At 26.2% G+C, this 22310-nt stretch overlaps 1 protein-coding gene across 3 annotated transcripts; it reads left to right on the forward strand.

Annotated features, from left to right (window-relative positions):
• Positions 1–1061: 1061 nt before the first annotated feature.
• On the forward strand, positions 1062–18851 carry LOC126897063 (fringe glycosyltransferase). Of its 3 annotated transcripts, XM_050670450.1 has the most exons (11): positions 1062–1347; positions 1419–1607; positions 9117–9165; positions 10391–10433; positions 10617–10676; positions 10944–11085; positions 11501–11583; positions 17476–17546; positions 17616–17710; positions 17935–18014; positions 18088–18851. In XM_050670450.1, exons 1-11 carry the CDS (start codon positions 1210–1212, stop codon positions 18143–18145), a joined length of 1008 nt encoding a protein of 335 aa, XP_050526407.1. In that variant the 5' UTR covers positions 1062–1209; the 3' UTR covers positions 18146–18851. The 3 variants fall into 3 exon arrangements, with proteins under 3 accessions (XP_050526407.1, XP_050526410.1, XP_050526409.1); XM_050670453.1 differs by lacking the exon at positions 10617–10676; XM_050670452.1 differs by lacking the exons at positions 17935–18014; positions 18088–18851 and adding an exon at positions 17793–17903.
• Positions 18852–22310: the final 3459 nt, after the last annotated feature.

The raw sequence follows: 22310 nt of genomic DNA on the forward strand, positions 1-22310 counted from the left end.
TATAATATATTTTGTTAACTTCCACTTAGGTTAAGAGAGTCGAATTCTCAATTTTTTACAGAAAATTGTAATTTTATATTTTTATACATAATGATTTAATTAGCCTACGAACGGAATCTGTTTTTTTATAGGCAGAACATAGTTCTAAATAATTTTTATGAGTTTTCTTTTTTTAGTCTAAATGTTTTAAATTAGACTAAACAAATTAAAATAGTAAAGAAGTGTAGATCTCAAAATTAGTAGTATTACTCGCGTGTGTATTATAAATCTTTTAATATGCATTTCAAAAAGTTTGATCAAATTAAAATTATTTTTTTGAAAATAAAAATTCATTCAATATTTTTTGAAGTAGTTATAACAGTTTGAAATATACGTAGTTATTGAAGATGCAATTAAATTCATACTTCATTAGTGAGTCAAACATTGCTAGACTATAATGTCTAGCACTGAGATGGTTTCATCAATCATTATTAAGAAATTTTGAAGTATCAAGTGGCATTTTTTTAAGGAAGTAGGCTAAAGATTTTTGTTTATCACATAATCTTACTAGCGCAAAAGTCATGTACTATAAATAGTTATAATTGGCTATTTGTTGGGGGGCTATAGCTCCCCTTAGTTACATCAGTGTTATTGATTTAAGCTGTGGGTGAAAATAAAGAAGCTATAAATGTATTATTTTTTACAAATATAATAATGAAACTAATTTGATTTATATTGTTACTTCGTATAGTTTAACTTGTATACATAAGTTATTACGGGTGATTGCGTGTCACATAGTGAAATAATAATAAATAAGTCTTGAATAATTTGAATGAATCAAAATCAAAGTTTCAAAATATATTTTAATTTATACTCAGGTTTCTGTGCTTTTTTGTGACAGGTATCCTGCTTAGTATTAACAAAATTATAGTTTTGTTGTAAGTAAGAGAGTACCTTCGATAGCTGGAAAGGTTAATGGTTCTTTTGCCCCTCTTTATTATTTTATCGTGCTCGGTCAATTTCGTGTACCTCCAATGTATTCATCAGATTACAGATTATGATTCACATGGCACTCGCGCCTTGTCTATTGAGTTGTGTGAGCGTGTGCACTTGTCCCCACTAATCGTTGTCGTATCGTGTGTTTCTCGCAATAGATGTTTACGCATAAAAGTGTGATAACAACTAAAATAAGACTTTGTTAAAAGATGTGATCCACCTTTTTAAAGTACTATGCCAAGGAATATCAAAAGATGGCTGTTTCAGTTACAGATACTATTGGCCTTGCTGGTGCTCATGTTATTCGTATTTTATCAACAGGTCGGCGGTTTGGTCGGTGGTAATGGAACTGTTTCTAATGGACAACATCAGGTAAATGATAAGATTAAATTTAACTTTATCTATTAGGTGTTTATATTTTTTTATTTTAAATTTGGATTTAGGTTCTTAAAGAAACAATTAATGCTGTTGAATTGTCTGAAAAAAAGAAAATAACCGACGATTCTTCTATTATACAACTGAATGATAGTGTTTTGAAAAATGTATTTATCTCAATTAAAACTACTGGAAGAAATCATTTAACTCGCTTGCCAGTAATAATAAAAACATGGTTTCAGCTAGCACAAGACCAGGTATGAAAAAAATATAATTTTAATACTAGAGATTGAAATGCTCATTTCGAAGGTCTAGGATTAAAGAACCATAACAACTAAAACCTAATTTTTTAGGAGAGCATTTAAAAAAATAAAAAAAATTATATCTTCCAATATCCTTAATTCAACACTTTTTACATTAAAGAATATTTAATACTTTGATAGAAATAGATTAATAATCTAAAAATTGTAACTTAGGTTTTTACGTTACTTTAATTTTTGACCCTCTATTTATAAAATATATTATGTCTCGGATTCTTTTGATAAAAATATTTTTACCATAAATAATACTAAAATATAATAAAAATTAAATAAGGAATGTGAATAATTGTAGAATAGTAAGATTTATTTTAAATATGGCATGGCTTTTTAAAAATCTTATATTATTTTTCTCAAGTAAACTGAACTAATTATATGATCCCAGAGTTATTTTTTGTGAATTCACATTTTCACATAATTGTTTATCTTTTTTAGACATAAATTTGTGTTAGAATTATTTCTTTTTGGACAGTTCAAAAAATTTAAACCGAGTACAGTGCTTAAAAAAAGTGGGTTAAGATTACTGGTATATTATAAGGATCCGTACTCAGAGAGTCTGTCTAACATTTTAATGAAATTTTTTTTGGTTTATTAAAAAATATGTAGCCTAATACTAAACTAAACTCTATATGAAAGAACATGTATGAGTTTATACAATATATATATATATATATATATATATATATATATATTGATTTGGTCATGTCTAAGTTATATTGTGTACCAATACATTAGTTTCAACCACTTTATTAAGTATAGTCAAAAATTATACATATTTATTTTTTGCTTTAGAATAATTGAATCTTTATATATTATAAGGTTTTAAATGCAATATTGTGTTCATAAAAATTAAACAATTTAAATCTATGATCTTTAGAACAAATAATGAAATAATATAATAATGACTAAAGCAAGTGCACTTATCCTACAAAAAATTATAAGAATTAAAAATAATTATTGGCTTTACATTAATAAATTTATTTAAAACAAAACTTTTTAACCTAAAATTCATCAAAAATAGTAGATATTTTTTTCAAGTCAATATAAAAGTACTGACTAATTAATTTTTAACTAATTTGCATAAATAACACATGATATACAGGATGATCAGTTATTATAAACCACTTGATTACTCCCAAAATAAAAGCAATATTAGAAAAACAGTGGGGTGGCGGCACAGTGGGGTCGTGGCATAGTTAGGTCCAGTATAGATGATATCTGACAGTGATTAAAATCACTATCATAAAAAACGCTTCGATGCAAATCTGTAAATAGTGTTTAATTAAAAAAAAAAAAATTTGTTAAAATAGCATATTTTTGAATACGGTAGCCATTTGCGCATAGAAGATAGGTCGTCGGGACAAATTTTTTTTAGCTTCAATGCGAAGCGGAGAAGGTATTAATTTTACTAAGATGTGTTTTTTTTTTTTTTTTTTTGTCTGTTTCCACTTTTTCTTAGCTCTCATTGGACCGATTTCATTCAAAAGTACGTCAAAAGATCACAAATCATATCTAGTTGGAGACATTACCCTTAAAAATTGAAAAAAATTCTCTCGTTCCCCGCAAATGGGGGAAATATGCAAAAAAATTACAAATTTAAAAATCGCTAATTTTCGAAATTTTTTCAATTTTTTTTACTTTAAAGTGCCATAACTTTTTCAAAAATGAACATATCAATATAATTTTTTTTTCTACTAAAACCTTAAATATTTACCTTTCGTTTGATATCATTTTGTTGAAATTCTAACACTTAACCTGCTCATGGGGGGGGGATTTAAAATAGAAACTTTTTTACAAAAACTAACTTTTTCAACTTAATTTTTGAAAATGTTTCGGAAATACTGCGTCCTTTGAACATATATCAAATTAAAGCTTATTTTATGTGCTATAAAATAAAAAAAAACCAATATTAGAAAAACAGTGGGGTGGCGGCACAGTGGGGTCGTGGCATAGTTGGGTCCAGTATAGATGATATCTGACAGTGATTAAAATCACTATCATAAAAAACGCTTCGATGCAAATCTGTAGATAGTGTTTAATTTTAAAAAATTGATGGATAATTGCAAAAGCAACATCAACTTCTATTAAAATAAAATACAAAACCCATAATTTTCATACAAAAATAGCATATTTTTGAATACGGTAGCCATTTGCGCATAGAAGATAGGTCGTCGGGACAAATTTTTTTTTTTATTTTATAGTACACAAAATAAATTTAATTTGATTTATGTTTAAAGGACGCAGTATTTCCGGAACATTTTCAAAAATTAAGTTGAAAAAGTTATTTTTTGTAAAAAAGTTACTATTTTAAATCCCCCCAGTGAGCAGAATAAGTGTTAGATTTTCAAAAAAAATTATATCAAATGAAAGGGAAATATCTAAGGTTTCAATACAAAAAAATTATGTTGATTTGTTGATTTTTCAAAAAGTTATGGAAGTTTTAAGAGTACAAAAAACATCCCGATAAAATGTAATTTTTATCGCAAACATTACATTTTTTTTTAAATTTTCGACAGCCATTTGCACATAGAAGATAAGATGTCGGGACAAATTTTTTTTTTTCATTTGATAGTATATAACATAACCTTTGATTTGATATATGTTTAAAGGACGCAGTATTTCCGGAACATTTTCAAAAGTTCAGTTGAAAAAGATCTATGTTTTTTACAATATTTTAAGTTTTGAACGCCCCCTATATAAGGGGAAATTGTCCAATTTTAATAAAAAGTATGTCAAATGAAAGATGTACTTATAATGTATTTAGAAAAAAAAAATTTGTGCTGATATATACATTTTTCAAAAAGTTATAGCATTTTTAAGTTGAAAATTTAAAATCGAAAATCGAAAATTTTAACACAAAAATAGTGTTTTTTTAACTACGGCAGCCGTTTAAATGTAGAAAAAAAAGTGTCGGGACAAATTTTTTTTTTTCATTTTGTAGTACATAAAATAAGCTTTAATTTGATATATGTTTAAAGGACGCAGTCTTTCCGGAACATTTTCAAAAATTAAGTTGAAAAAATTAATTTTTGTAAAAAAGTTGCCATTTTAAATCCCCCCCAATGAGCAGGTTAAGTGATAGATTTTCAAAAAAATGATATCAAATGAAAGGTAAATATCTAAGGTTTTAGTATAAAAAAAAATTATGTTGATTTGTTGATTTTTCAAAAAGTTATGGAAGTTTTAAGAAAAAAAAGTGAAAAAATTTCGAAAATTAGCGATTTTTAAATTTGTAATTTTTTTGGATATTTCCCCCATTTTCGGGGAACGAGGGAATTTTTTTCAATTTTTAAGGGTAATGTCTCCAACTAGATACGATTTGTGATCTTTTGACGTACTTTTGAATGAAATCGGTCCAATGAGAGCTGAGAAAAAGTGGTAACAGACATGCACACACAAAAAAAAAAACATATCATAGTAAAATTAATACCTTCTCAACTTCGCATCGAAGCTAAAATTTTTGATTTCTTTTAGTTAGATATATTTCTTGATTAACTAGATAATAATGATTTTAGAATCATCCCTTGTAACTTAAAAAGGAATCAACTTTATTTTTTTAAATGGGAACATACTACTCCTAATTTTTTGTTAAATGTTGATTCCTACATAAAATTATATGGATTAAATTTAATTTATTCTTATAAATTATTGTAATACCATATCAATATTGTAAATATATTGTTGTAAGAAAAAATTACTTCATAGGGTAGATTTTAGAGGTACTTTTCGAATTTTAACTGAGAACCTATAATTATTGTATTTTTGCCATTTAATGGAGAATGGTTTAAAGAAAATGTTGACAATTTGATAACCATTATTACTTTTTTAGTCGCTAAATACTACTCGCGCCTCACTTTTTCTAAATTTTCAATTGCTAATATTCATTAAAGTTATAATACAAAACTGGTAATCAACCAATACAAATTTTATTTAGACCATTCTCCATTTAATAGTAAAAACCCAGCACAGGTGAAAAAGTTGTAATTTTAAATCCCCCCCCTGTGGGCAGATAAAGGGTTAGATTTATAAAATATATATGCCAAATGATAATTAAGACATCAAGCATCTATAAAAAAAAAAAAATTTACTGATCCATACATTTTCCGAAAAGTTATAGCATTATTAAGTTTAAAATAAAAAAAAAAAATATTATACAAAAAACGTAATTTTTAGCTTCGATGCGAAGCTGAGAAGGTATTGGTTTTACTAAGATGTGATTATTTTTTTTTTGTGTCTGTTACCACTTTTTCTCAGCTCTCACCGAACCGATTTCTTTCAACGATACGTCAAAAGATCACAAATCGTATCTAGTCGAAGACATTACCCTCAAAAATTGAAAAATTTCCCTCGTTCTCCGTAAATAGAGGAAACCTCCAAAAAAATTACAAAATTAAAAATCGCTAATTTTCGAAATTTTTTCAATTTTTTTTACTAAAAACTGCCATAACTTTCTCAAAAATGAACATATCAATATATTTTTTTTTTATAGATGCTTGATGTCTTTACCTATCACATGCCATATAATTTTTGTAAATCTGACACTTTATGTGCCCACAGGGGGGGATTTAAAATTACAATTTTTTCACGAAAAATTTACTTTTTCAACTTAATTTTTGAAAATGTTCCGGAAAGTCTGACACTTTTATATATATATTAAATTAAAGATAATGTAATATAATTCATTATGAAAAAAAAAAATTTTTCTCTGGACTTGTCTTCGCGTTAAAAATGGCTACCAAATGCTATTATTGTATGAAAATTCTCGATTTTATTTTTTACATTTTTAACTTTATAATGCTATAATTTATTGAAAAGTGTATGGTTCAACACAATTTTTTTATGAGAAATAATATTTTTTAATAATCCCTTTTTCATTCAGGATATTAATAAGAAAATAGCAGATCATGTAGCTTTTGGAATAATCCACCAATTTTTTAAAATTAAATACTATCTAAAGATTTTCATCGAAGCGTTTTTTTTGATAGTGATTTTAATCACTGTCAGATATTATTATACTTGATCCAACTATGCCACGTCACCACTGTGCCGCGACCCCCCTGTGCTGGGTTTTTATTAACCTTGATGTCTATTTTCACCACGAAGACAAGTCCAGAGGTCAAATTTTTTTTTTCCATAATAAAGTATATTACATTACCTTTAATTTAAGATATATATAAAAGTGTCAGACCTTCCGGAACTAGTGGCGGCTCGTGGGTCTCGGAAGTTGTGAGGCAAACTTTTAATTTAGTAAATTTGAATAAAGAATATACCTATTTTTAAGTTNAGTGGCGGCTCGTGGGTCTCGGAAGTGGTGAGGCAAACTTTTAATTTAGTAAATTTGAATAAAGAATATACCTATTTTTAAGTTTATAGGTACACGTAGATAATAGCTGTATTAATCGGTAACATGTTAATTCTTTAAAATTTTTATAAATTATAAGATGAAAAATTATAATCGTTAAATACTTTTATACATTGACTGATAACTGATGTGATAAACGTAATTCGTTTGTTGTTTTTGTGGGGTAAGCATAGATTAGGAACAATAACGACATAATGTCGATTCCATTTAATTTATATGTAAAATGTCGTTTCGCATTTGAAACCACCTGGCACACGATGGTGTTCACCGCTGAGGAAAATTTACATCAGCTTCATTTTACCAAGTATTCACGACTCTCCCCCACCAATCAATCTTAATAATCCAGTATAGCAACTGAATATATCAAATCAAATCAAAAAAAAGTTTGCCTCTCGGACCTCATCGGTTTGCTTCGTAATCGGTAGTGTAACGTGTTGTCATTTTTTAATCATTAACGAACGGAGAACGCAGACCTTTGGTTTCGGCACTGACTACCGTGTTATATTTCGCTGTGTTTGCGCAGCTCAGTCAGGAGCAACATTATGTTATCTATTTTCGTCCTATTATCTTTTATGGTTCAAGATTACAAATTTCGTTAATTATAAAAATAAATTATAATATTTTGAAAGATATTTGATATTGATTGAGGCTCGAAATAAATGTTTATTATAAGGTAAATTGCAGGTGAGATTGTGCCTCACTTGCCTCACCCGGCGAGCCGCCACTGTCCGGAACACTTTCAAAAGTTAAGTTGAAAAAGGTAATTTTTTTGAAAAAGTTGTCATTTTAAATCTCCCCCTGTGGTCAGGTTAAGTGTCAGATTTACAAAAAAAAATATACCAAATGATAGGTAAAGACATCAAGCATCTATAAAAAAAAAATTATATTGATATGTTCATTTTTGAGAAAGTTACGGCAGTTTTTAGTAAAAAAAATTTGAAAAATTTCGAAAATTAGCGATTTTTAAATTTGTAATTTTTTTGGAGGTTTCCTCTATTTACGGAGAACGAGGGAAATTTTTCAATTTTTGAGGGTAATGTCTTCGACTAGATACGATTTGTGATCTTTTGACGTATCGTTGAAAGAAATCCGTTTGGGGAGAGCTGAGAAAAAGTGGTAACAGAGACAAAAAAAAAAATAAAATAAACACATCTTAGTAAAACTAATATCTTCTCAGCTTCGCATTGAAGCTAAAAAAAAGCGTTATCAACATTTAATATTAGAAGACACGTATTTACAAAATTCATAATAGTGAAAGGAGACACAAACAAATTTTCAATTGAACAGATACTACAATACTTTTACGATAATATTTTTACTCCGATTGAGAGCAAAAAAAAAGTCAATAAACATTTTAATTTTTGTATAGTATTTCCATTGCAGGAACACACGCCCCTATATCCCCTCTAACACTAAAATATAAAGTTTAGGCGTGAGGAGGGAGTTATACATTAGGATATGTTTATTATTTCCTCAAAATTTTATCCACAACGTATTGGGGAAGAAGGTTAAACCTTATCATCCTCTTTGGTAAAACTGATTAATGGTAAAATAAAAGTTGAGTTTTCCTGTAAATTTTATTCAGGCGACGTCATTGTTGGCATACGAATACTAAGGATATGTAAGTATCATTAGTGGTTATCTGATTCACGGTGTATTTATAGGAACAAGAGAGCAATGTTCTGGGGCAGTACATTTTAAGGGATATCTTAGGAGTAAGGGTTTTTTTTTTGCTAATTTATAAATTAAAATTTGATGAACTGAAATTTTTAAAAATATTATATATGTGTTAGTACCAAAACAGCGCAATCTTAAATTCGATTTTGTATATCGTAGTGTTAATAAAATATCATAGTATTCACTCAACCAATCATAAAAAAGTTATTTGCCTTTAAATTAAAATATATTATGTTATTGATAATATACAATCGTTATTAAATTTCTTGAATCTATAAATATTTTTTAATTTTATAATGAACTTTAATTAAACTATTTATTAGTCATTGTACTTGTATAGTAATAATAATAATAGTTATATTTAATAATTTATTAAATATATCATAAAACTAATTTGTTTTATTTTGTAGACATGGTTTTTTACTGATACCGATGATAATCATCTCAGTCATATTACAGGTAAGTAAATAATTTATTTAAACATAGTGGAAATAATATTTATAACAAATAACTATAATAATAACTAGTAGTTATAATAATAATTATAACGTATTATTTTTATTTTTATTCGCTAAACATAATACATTCATTAATTGTTTATTAATTTTAAATGTAGTTGACATTTTTAGTTCAAACTAAGACTGGTTTTTAATAATCGTTATTTTTATATACTTTTTAAATTTGAATTACTCAATGCATTTAATTAATATCTATTTTTGTTTATTTCGTTATATATGTATAAACGTATGTATATGTTATACATACGTTATGTATATGATATACATACGTTATGTATATGATATATATACGTTATGTATATGATATACATACGCTATGCATATGATATTACATTGTTGATAATTTTTGTTTGACATTCATAACCTTTTTATAAAAATAGTTTCGGATCAACGTTTTTTAAAAGGCCTGAATACAAACTAAAAGATAGCTCCAAGAATACTTTGATATGCTCGTTAAAATGTCCGTTAAATATATCAATATGCATTTAAGTAATTTTCATTTCTATTGCATCACAATAAAAAAAACTGAGTTTCTTATGCAATTAACAACTTAGTAATTATCATACAGTATCGTATTAAAATATTTTCAGTAGTACACTTGTAAAAATATATGATCTAAGTGTAATGCACTCACTGCACCCAATGTTTACTGGGTGCATTTCTCGGAAATGATTGAGTTATAATTTTCTCATGGTTAAATTCATTAAATAAAATAATAAATATTATTAACTATTTCAGTATTATAATATAATACTGTACTGATATAGCTAAAGCTAATATACGATGCTTAATTTTTTGCAAGCCCTTAGAAAATTAGGTCAGTCGACCAACTCCTAATAACGTTCCTACATTTTCTAAGCAGTTTATTTTTACATTTAAGTTAACATTAAAAAAAAATATATTTTAATTTTAGAAAAAATATATGCTAGTGATATAACATTGTTGGTGTATTGTGATATTAATTAAGATTTTTGATTTTATTATTTTAAATGTAATAAAACTAACTTTTTGGAGGTTTCTTAGCTTTTTATTATTTTTCAGTCCTATAATGATTAATTAATTTTTTTTTATTTAATTTAAAGTTTTTTTTGTATTTCTTTTTTCCTAGTTTCATCTGTGACTAATTTGTTTTAAATTATCAAACTATTTTTATTTTTCTATTTTAGGCGGTCATGTTATAAATACTAACTGTTCAGCCACACACAGCAGGTATACCATTTTAAAATATTACATAGTAATTGTGACTTATTAATAATTATTTGTTTTTTAATTATAATTAAAAAACAAATGTCATATATATATTTTGATTTATGAATTATTTTTTAATAAGTTTTTTGTTGAGTCCAAGTTTTTTTATTTAATGTTTAATAATTAGTCATGTTGTGTTTTTAGGCGCGCTTTATGTTGTAAAATGTCTGTAGAGTTAGATATGTTCCTCGAAACTAAAAAAAAGTTAGTATTTACTTTTGTAAAACCAGTGGCATTCTCGGAATTTTCAAGCAGCAAAATGAAATGAACATTTTTGTAATAACTAACAATATTTTTTAAAATTAAATTTGTCTTATTACTTCTTAAAAATACCCACTTTCAGTTCATTAGCTTTCAGTTAAATAAGTTTGTTTTTCAAACACCTATGAGAACACCCTGGTTTTAATTGAAAAAACGAACCTTTTTATTTTAGTAAAAAATTTCATTGTTTGTTTGTTTTTTTTTTTATAGATGGTTTTGTCATGTTGATGATGACAACTATCTCAATGTTCCAACATTAAATGAGCTATTGAAATCCTTCGATCCACTTGGTGATTGGTATTTGGGACGTACTAGTACAACAAAACCATTGGTCGTTCGAACAAAAACTCAAGTATGTTATTCTTATTCTTTTATTTTAACGACGTAATAATTTTTCATATTAAAATACAGTGTCTCAAAATCATAACTCATTATTTTTTTGAAGGGGGGGGGCATCATTATATTATTATCTTTATGCATTTGTGAACTCAAAACAACATGTCATAATTAAATTTAATCTACATTATGTCATGAAAAGTAATCATTTATGTAAAATAAATGCTTAATTATCTCTTTATAGCTAAAGAGGCTTAGAGAATATAAAAAGTTATCAATTTGTTTGTGTTTTAAATGAAAATGTGTTAAATGTAGTGAATTGGGGTTAAGCTTTTTTTTTCATAAATCTCTCATTTTAAAGTAAAAATAATTAAATTATGGACTACTTAAAGCTGTAAAATAAAAAAATTTGTTTTATGTTTTTATTTTAGAAGACATCATTTTGGTTTGCTACTGGAGGTGCAGGATTTTGCTTAAGTCGGGCACTTGTATTAAAGATGGCTCCAATATCTGGGTAAGTGTTTTTTTATTATATATAGTTTATTTGATAGTAATTCGGTGTTTAATTAAAGTATTCTTAATGGAAGCAGTAGCCCCTAATAAAAAAGTTCTAATTTAAGATTGTATATAATTTTAATAAGTATTTTTTATTTATTTTTATAAACTTAAATTTAAATTATTAAAGAAAGTATAGTTTCTTTAAAGATTCTTAATTGAATACTATATTGCCACTTAAAAAAAAAAAAAAAATGTTTACAATTGTTCAGGAGAGTCATTTTAAATTTTAAATCACGCATCTTTTCTGAATAATTTTTATTTTGTTTTATGATTTAATTGATGAATTCAACACACTTATGATTTGTGGAAGTATAAAAATTATGCATTTTATTAAAAACATAAAAAAATGTAATAATTAAATATATTTAATGTACATATTAATAAAAAAGTATGTAAGACTAATATAATATTGATCTATGAAGGTAATTGATAACTTGATTTGGCGTAACGTACTGAGTTGACGAAACGGAATTAATGTTAGGCTGCAATGTCGTTATTTGATTTCTAATAGACTGTATTAAAAATTTAAAATCACAATATATATTTTCAAACAATTATTCTTGTGCTAAGGAGAGAAATCGGTATTAAATATAAACATTTGAAAAATAAATTATTAGTAGAATTACTATTTAATTAATTCTTAAATATGTACCAATTAAAATACATTTATTAATTCATTTCTTGATAAATCATGTATAAATAATAGTTGAAAATAGTTTTTACCTTATAAAATTTCAAAAATCATTTTATGGTTTTTTAAAAATAATAGATATTTATGACGTTCATAGTCAATTTTTATTGTAATCGATTAAAGTTTTGATAAAATCACTTGTTAGATTTTCGTTTAATTAGACGCGTCTCTTATTTTAATTATATGTGTGGTGTTTTTACTTTTAAATATTTAGTTAATATGTTTTTTTTTATTTTATTTAAACTAATAAGTTTGATGCTATCTCACTGCGATAGGTATGTATCACGTGTGGTTAGAGATTGTGATATTGATTGATATTAACGTGTAGCATCGAAGAGGTTTATTTTCCCTATTCTATTCATCAGATATGGTTAATGTTGGGTTTTAATATGAATATACTCAACTGGTTCCACTTTAAATAGTTGAGTTTCATTATTTTACTTCTTTGACGATTTTCAATATATGAATACGGGAATATTTAACTTTTAGTTTTGAGTATCATAAAAAGATTTTCATAGGATTAGGTAATATTTATATTTTAATTGCGAACCAATAGAATAAATAAAAAAAAATATATATATATATATATATATATATATGTATATATACTTGATATATTTGGGTTTAGTTTAAATGACATGCGAACTAGTCAGAATATTTTGTTGTGTCTGTGTGTGTGTGCAACCCGTTTTTTTAATTGAACAATAAATTGGGAGTTCCGATACAACTGCCAGTTGACGTGCCTATATTATACATACCTCACCGATCAACTACCATCACGCCTCGTCATTAATCAAACCGTTGAATTAATGAGTTAACCGGTTCAGTACATCAAGACTTAACATAGGAATGAATTCGTTTCTATACTATATTTTTCGCACTAATAAGCTTAAATTCCAATTGTTACAATAATGTGTATTTTTTACTTCTGAACAGTCTACATAACTTATAAGAAAAAAATCAAACAGAAAATATGTGCCGCCATTATTGTTAGTAAAGTCAAAAAGTCATCAAATGGCTTTTATTGGACAAGAATTCAAGTGACATTTTTTAATTGGCTAAAAATTCTTTGTTGGGATAGTACCAATTTGGTACAGTTCCAGACAAACGGGTGTAATTGGATAAGAAAAAATGTTCTTTAACAAATCATAGTCTTCTTGTTAACTCAAAATGGAAACTTCGTTGATTTAAAGAAATATATCCTTCAAGTAAAAATATCTGCTTATTTCTACCAAAGCAAACATAATCTTAAAAACTATGCAGTCAAGTTTACGTTAAAAATTTTTTTTTTTTGACTTTTTCATGCAGTTTTATAAGGTATTTAATTTGTTAAAAGTTAATAGTTCTTGTTAAATAAGTTAAAAATTGACTATAATTATCAATTATTAGTATTATTATTATAAATATATTATTACATTTGAATCGACTTATGTTTAAAGGACTTACGTCACTTTTTTTTATGAAATTGAGATGATATCATTTTCTTTATTAACGTGCTTAAGCATATTGTTTCATGACTAAACTACGGTGTCTAGTTTATTAGAACATATGAAAACCAAAAAGACTAAAATTATTTGAATTTAAAAAAACTGTTTTTTTTTTTTTGTTTTTCGTAAGTTTTTATAAAATTTATTGAAATCAGATCAAAAAATATATTTATCTGTTTTTGAAATTTTTAAAAATGAATAAATAGAAATAATTTGAAACTTTAAAATATTAAAAAAATAGGCCTTTTTAGGTATTGCGCATTGTGTGGTATTTTTTCGTTAGGTTCATATAATTTATTATTGATTTACTTATTTAAATAATTAAAACATAAAAACTACAAAGATATTATAGCTGAATTGTGATTTTATTTACAAAATTAGTTTATTGAAAATTTAAATTGGTTTTCTTTTTCATCCAACTCATATTGTTAGTGCAAATTTTAAATAATAAAATTAATTTTAAAGCTAATTTCCATACTTAAGAAAAAAATTGTTATTATTAGATAAAAAGTATCACAAAAAACCCAGCAAAGTGGGGATGTGGCATAGTTGTGACAGTGATTTAAAAAAAACTATGACGAATGAAAGATGTATATAAATACTAATTCTCTTGAAAAAATTGTATTGATCCATACATTTTTCAAAAAGTTATAGCTTAATAAAGTTAAAAATGAAAAATATAAAATCGAGAATTTTTACACAAAAACAGCATTCGGCAGCCATTTTCACTGTGAACACAAAATAAAATCCGAAATTTTTTTTCCCATAATAAAGTATATTACATAATATGAAGTCGTGAGTTACTATTTCATACTATAAGTCATAGTACAAAATTCGGGAAAAGGTAATAGATAAGAGAATAAGAAATGAGACATCGGTATCTAAAAACCAGTTTGGTTTTATGCCTGGTAAGTCAACAATGGAGCCAATATTTTGTGTGAAACAACTAATAGAAAAGTTTAGGGAAAAGAAGAAAAAGCTTTGTATAGTATTTATAGATTTGGAGAAAGCGTATAATAGAGTATCGAGACAGGTTCTAAAGTGGGCATTAATGAGAAAAGGAGTCCCGAAAAGGTACATTAATATAATAGAGGATATGTATGATGGCACTTGTACCAGGGTAAAAAGCGTAGGATGAGTATCAGAAGGTTTTCGGATAAGAGTAGGAGTGCACCAAGGTTCTGCTTTAAGCCCTTACTTATTCTCTATAGTGATGAATGAAATTACTAGAGAAATACAAGGAGAGGTGCCGTGGTGCATGTTGGTTGCTGACGATATAGAGTTAATAAGAGAAAATAGAAAAGAAATTAATCAAGGACTAAAGGTGTAGATATCAGCTTTTGAAGGAAAGGGATTAAGAATAAGTAGCAGTAAGACTGAGTATATAGAGTACGAGTTTGAAAATGAAGAACACGAGATCGATGAAATGAGGGGTTCAGTGACAATAGGCGAGAACGTAATAGAAGATGTGGTAAGTTTTAAATTATTTAAAATAAGTTGTGCAAAAGAGCGGTGGTATTGACGATGGATGTAAAACATAGAATTAAGTGCGGGTGGTTGAAGTTGAGAGAAGCGTCTGACGTCTTATACGATAAAAGAATTCCAATAAGGCTGAAAGGTATATTCTACAAGACTGTAGTGAGGTCAGCTATGATGTATGGTTCTGAGTGTTGGGCGGTTGATAAGTGAGTAGAGCACAGAATGAGTGATTCAGAGATGCGAATGCTTAGATGGATGAGTGGAGTGACTAGAGAAGATATGATAAGGAACGAGCATATAAGAAGGAGTATAGGCGTAACGTCAATCATGGATAAGATAAGAGAAAATAGACTTAGATGGTTTGGTCATGTTATGAGGAAAGAAGAATCGGAAGCTATAGTAACAGTTATAGAAATGAATGTTGAATGAAGAAGAGGAGGGATGCTATTGAATGCGATATGAGGACAGCTGATGTGAGCGTAGATGATGTGGGACATTGTGTCAAGTGGAAGTTTAGGGTAAGGATGGCCGACCCCTAGTAGTTGGGATTAAGGCGAGGAAGATGAAGAAGAAGCAGAATAAAGTATATTACATTATCTTTAATTTAAGATATATATAAAAATGTCAGAGTTTCCGGAACACTTTCAAAAATTAAGTTGAAAAAGGGAATTTTTTGTGAAAAAGTTATCATTTTAAATCATTCCTGTTGGCAGGTAAAGTGTCAGATTTATAAAAAAAATATACTAAATGATAGGTAAGGACATCATGCATCTATATAAAAAAAAAAATTATATTTATTTGGTAATTTTTAAAAAAGTTATGGCAGTTTTAAGTAATAAATATCGAAAATTAGTGACTTTTAAATTTGTAATTTTTCGTAGATTTCCCCTATTTACGTGGAACGAGGAAAATTTTTTTAATTTTCGAGGGTAATGTCTTCGACTGACACGGTTTGTGATCTTTTGACGTATCGTTGAAAGAAGTCGGTTAAGTGAGATCTGAGAGAAAGTGGTAACAGACATGCACACACAAAAAAAAAAACACATCATTGTAAAATTAATACCTTCTCAGCTTCGCATCGAAGCTAAAAATAATTTTTATTTAATCAGTGTTTAATTAAAGTATACACAAAGGAAGCAATGGCCCTTAATAAAAATAGTTCTATACTTAGGAAAAAAAAATTTTATTATTAGAATAAAAAGTATCACTAAAAAATTATTTCTATTATTAAATTTTTTTGTGTTAGTAGGATTTGTTATACAGGGTGTTCAGTAAATAAGGAAACGAATTTCTATTGTACTCATTGTTTGTAACAATTTAACTGTTTCCTAACTTACTGAACACTCTGTATAGGTGTTGTAGTAAGTAAAGAAACGGGTTTCTATTGTTCTCATTGTAACAATTGACCTGTTTCCTTACTTACTGAATACTCTGTATATTGTTACTTTCAATTATACTAATTATATAATTTGTATAAAAAAAAAATGATTTTTTCACTGTAAAAATTTTTGTTGGGGTCTGTAACAAAATATAAGTAAAATTATGTATGATGGTAAATTTATAAAAATAATTAATTAGAATAGTTATATATTATGTATAAAACAATTCTCACTTGATTTTTGTGTATCTTTGTATACCTTGTATAATCATCAGGATTTAATAACTTTTTTTGTTATGTTTATATCAATTTAAAATTTAAGTTAATATTGATATTCTACAAAAAAAAATGTAAAAATGTATCTATTAGTTAGTGACATTTTATATAATTACGGATAAAACTTAATGTTTTTGATAACTTAACTAATATTAATTATTTTGTAATGCTTAAGTTATTTATTTAAATTTAAATTTAATTACTTACTAATTTTTTAGTACTATCTTTTATTTTATGTGTATAAAGTAAATATAAATTTCAGTAATGTTTTTATGATGGTAACAGATGACGTATTACTCATTGTACTTGTTGACCAAATTTTTTTAACTGAGCCTTGTGCTAATCATTATTATATATGCATATATTTTATTTGTCATCCATCCAAAAAATGTGTTCGTTAAATTAGCATGTTTAGAATAATAATACTTTATTTGTAGGTAAATAAATAATTTTGATTTTTGAAATTTTTGTTCTACGTGCTAATAATTTTAAGTCTTCATTGATATTTATTATAAAACACTAATTTTTTATAATCAGGAACGGAAGACTAATGGCTATTGGAGATCGTATAGGCCTTCCCGACGACGTGAGCGTTGGATACGTGATAGGTATGTGATATTTGCTGACATTCTGAAAGTATCTTAATCAAATATTGTGTTATTTATTTTTTTTGTCAGAACATTTATTAAAAATACATCTGACCAGAATAGAGCAGTTTCACTCGCATTTGGAACCAATGAGGTTGATAAAAAAAGAAATATTTGCTGAACAGGTGATTTTGATTATGTTTTTTAAGAATGTTTTAAGTATCACAACTAGATGTTTTCGTTAAAAGTTTTTATGTTGAGTTGTAGTGTTATATTTCTAATACCATTGATTATCTCAATAAATATATCCAGGACATGTCTAGGGGGACTATTTCTCAAAATTGCTGGCTGCTGAACTTCTAAGTTATTTTAGTAAATAATTATGATACAATACTTTTTTTTGTTGTAGTTAACGTTTAGTTATTCGTTAGATAGTGATCCAAACACAGTTGATATCGAAGGATTTAATGAGATTTATGATCCGACTAGGTCAGTATTTTTATTATTTTCACACACACTTATCTTATTATTATTCTTTTTTGTTTATTTTTTTATTGTTCAGATTTCTTTCGCTACACTGTTATTTATTTCCTGAATTGCCATACTGTAACAATGAATGAACTTATAATTTAGAGTTATTAAACAGATGTTGATATTTCAATTTTAAACGTTAGAAATCGTCAACGTGCCGTCATTTACGCCTGTCTCTGTATACTAAAATATTTTATGTGCTCATGGAATGATCATTTTTTGTATCTATCTTTGATACAAAGGAAATCGTTAATCACAGAGTGTTTTTTATAATAAAACGCGTGTTATTATTAAGCATTTGTTTTGTAAGATGTAGTCAGTATTAAATTATGTATTCCTACAACAGTATTTTAAAATCTTGTTTTTTAATTAAACTTTTTAAATATTTAAAGATTATATTGTTTAAATTTATTTCTAAGTGTTTTTGAATGATTTTGTAAAGTAAAATTAACGAAATACTGTTGAAAATGAACTCTAGTTTTATTATAACATAATGAGGTTTCATTGATTACCAGACCAATAATAATGTTTAAATACTGTTTCAGTGAGAAAAATTTTTATAAGGTTTCTTGTTTGTTTAATGAATTAAATCGTGTATGTATTTATTTATAAATTGTTTAGTTTTTTGCAACTGAAATTGACTTGTAAAGGTATAGCTAAAATGTTCGTATCTAAAATAACTCATTTTCATATCTACTTAACCATAAGTATAAAATTATTCTGTGATATAGAAAAATAAGTTTTCAAGTTTTTAAACATTTTCAATGAAAGGAAAAATGGACACTAACTATTTGTTATTTTTTTTTTTACGATATGTTATGTTATTAAAAATATAGTATGTACGAATGAAATGATTTTTAATTTATATTTAATTTAACTTCTTGTATCTTATTTAAAACATATTCAGTGTTCATTTATTATATGCGTCATTTATGCGCTGGGAAATTTTTTATGAGTGTTATTTTAAAAGTATCAAATATCAACCGATTTTCAGAAGAATCTTTTATAAAAGACCTTTAATTTTTTTTGTTTGAAATAAGATTAATTTGTCATATGTGTGATGAATATTAGCTTTATTTCTTTATTATATGTACACTATATACTTAGAACTTCTAGTGTAAAATTCTGATATTTTCGTGAGTGTCACATACAAACTTTGATTTGATTTATATTATTTTCTCTAAGGTATTGATTCTTGATTCCTATGGGAACCAGACAAGGTTTAGTTACTAGTGTAGCATTATTTCTTTAATATAATAAAGCAGTTACTTTTTCGTTCAAAGCTATCGCATCATTTTACATTTTTGAGTTCTTGCCATGTTATAATAAACCACCACACGATAAAGTATGAGAAAATGGATTAAAAGACATATAATCACATATAACGTTATTTCTAAAAACCTAAGACGTTATATGGATCCAACTTCATGGCTGTAATCTGCTTCAGACCGTTTTCAATTAATTATACGTTTCTTAAATAGGCGGTACCCGTTTGTATTTTGAATAAATTATACCTTTTACACTCATACACTGCATATTATTATCTACACTAAGGAGGTACTAAAGAGTAGGCTGAGTATTATAAGATATGATGCTGATTTGGATTGTTATGGTAAAAAATGCTTTGAAAAAAGAAATGAATAAAACTGTAGTTTAAAATCAATATCTACAGATATATTACGAAATATTTATATCCCATGATTTCAAAGTAATCATAATTATTTTGATTCCTTTCAAGGAACACAAAAAAAAAGTAACTAAAAATATTTTTTTACCTATATATTAGTATTAATTTTAGCACAAATTCTCATTGATCATACAGAGATAATTTAAAACCTAAAAGACCGAGTAAAATAAGAAATTAATCATTTTTTTATTCCAATAACAATACTCTAGATTGTGTTTTTAATAAAAGTGATCTATTGAATAGTGTGTATAAAAGTTCTGGAATATTAATATATTATTTTATAGAGATGTCATTAGTCATTTTCAAAATAACCGAATAATATTTACAAAAATGTAAATATATATTCGATTTATTTAAGTTAGAACTCAAATTATAGTTGAGTGGATTGCATTCTATATTAGTAATCGATTTTAATATTATAGTCATTGTATTTTTCGCATATTTCTACTATCAAAAGATCTACTAATAAATAGTAAGGTAATTGAAATTTTTTTATTTATACTCTTTAAAGATAAATATTATTTAGTGTAATTTTTAAATAATTTATTGATAGTTTTGTAAAGTTAATAGTAGAATATAGTTTGTATAGCTACATTACCACAAATTAATTAACACGCTTATATTATTATTTATAATTTTATTTGAATCCCTATAGTTAATGTTTACGTTACATAAGTGGCATATTTAGGGAAGTTCTAAAAAGTCTAAATTTCTTATTAGATGTGCTAAACCAATATTTTAGGGAAAAATTAAGTAAAAAATTTAACTAAAATTTTAGCTTCGATTTAACCGTAATGGTTTTAAAAATATGTGCCAATAACTAAACAAATGAGTAATTTTTAGTATAAAGGGTTTGTTTGTTAATAATTTTGAAAAATGTAGTTTTCTTTATCTATGAAGAGTACAACTATCGAAAAACTGGTGACATTTTATATTTTAAAGGCTTTATTTAATCGCTGAACATGCAATCTAACTAGATTACAAAATTAAACGAGGACCGCCACAGGCTTTCAATGTGAGTAGTTAAGTGACACTGATTAAAGTATTAAATGCTCTGTACAAAAGTATGCATGCATCTCTTAGTAATTTAATATTATCAAATAAATTGAAAACCTGAGATTGATATCGAATAATTATTGTAATAAATTTTAAGTTTTTTTGAGATTTTTAAGTATAAAACTACATCTGGAATTGTTAAAATGGTGTCACGATTGATAGGTTCTTTTAAATGCAGGATCCTAGATATGTACTTTGATAGTTTTGCCTTTTTGTAGTCGAATAAAAAAACAACAGGACATTAAAAATATATATTTTATATTAATAAAGTATAATATGAATAAATGTATAAATACATATATATGCAGGTGTTCAATAAATAAGGAAAATTGGAAAAAATTCAATTTTAGAAATCTAAAAAACATCTCAAAATTACGCTACTTAAAATAAGCAGTTTCAAATTTATTTTTCTGAATTTTAAAACTGTTTTAATAAACTGTTCTAATGAAATTTTAATTAAATATACTTAGGACAATAAGCTTTCTCTTGATTACTGTTCATGAAAGTTCAATTAAAAACCTAAGTATAGGAATAGCTTGAAGAAGACTACCCATGTATAAACACATTTTTAAATTCAAGTTTTTAAGTATTCTAAAACATTTGTCAATATTTAACCAGTGTTGAGAAGGAACTAGTTCCAAAAGGAACGGATTCCTTTTTATTTTTTAAGGAACGTGAACGGAAATTACAGTTCCTAAAAATTTTTATAAACATGTTTTAGTGTAGTTTTCTTCGTATCTAGACATTAAAATATTATGGTATTTTTAGTTGACTTTTGACAATGGAAGTCCCCTATATACCCAGCCGAGATCGTAGGCTGTTTAAATGAATCAATTGACTATAGATAGAGTTATTATCACATGTAGGTATACAGTAAATATTTAATATATGTGTACATATATTAAATAATGCACCGAATATTATCGTCGTTTCTTGTTAACTAATTTATGTTAAAGGTTTTGGGTTTTCTGATTTATTATTTCTAACTTATATGTAGACAATAGACATTGGTCGCGTTGACACAAGTCGTTAGCATTTACTACCTGCTTATAAATATAATTTTCGAATACTTTTAGATAAGGAATACTACAAATTTGTTTTGTATTCGACTGCTGATGAAAATCATTGATGACCGTTATCATGATCTCATTGCCACAATTTTTTAAATAACTTGATTACATAAAAGGAACAAAGAGTGGAACGAGTTCTTATTTTGGAGGAACTGGATCTGGAACAAGTTCCTTCTTAATATAAAGAACTAGGATCTGGAACGAGTTCATATTTTAGAAAATGAACGGGGAACGGAACGAGTTCCATTTAAAAAGGAACTTTCCCAACACTGTATTTAACCTATATTAAATTAAAGCATTTTATAGTACTTTATGATAAAAAATAATATCGTCTCGACGACGATATTGTTTTTTTGAGTTATATGACTTTCAAATGGTTTTTTCTACAAAAAAATTAACAATTTTGCATCAAAGCATTTTTAAGATAATGATGTTAATTAC

The sequence above is a fragment of the Daktulosphaira vitifoliae genome, unplaced genomic scaffold (assembly GCF_025091365.1).
Source record: "Daktulosphaira vitifoliae isolate Bord-2020 unplaced genomic scaffold, ASM2509136v1 Scaffold_1, whole genome shotgun sequence".
Taxonomy (NCBI): domain Eukaryota; kingdom Metazoa; phylum Arthropoda; class Insecta; order Hemiptera; family Phylloxeridae; genus Daktulosphaira; species Daktulosphaira vitifoliae.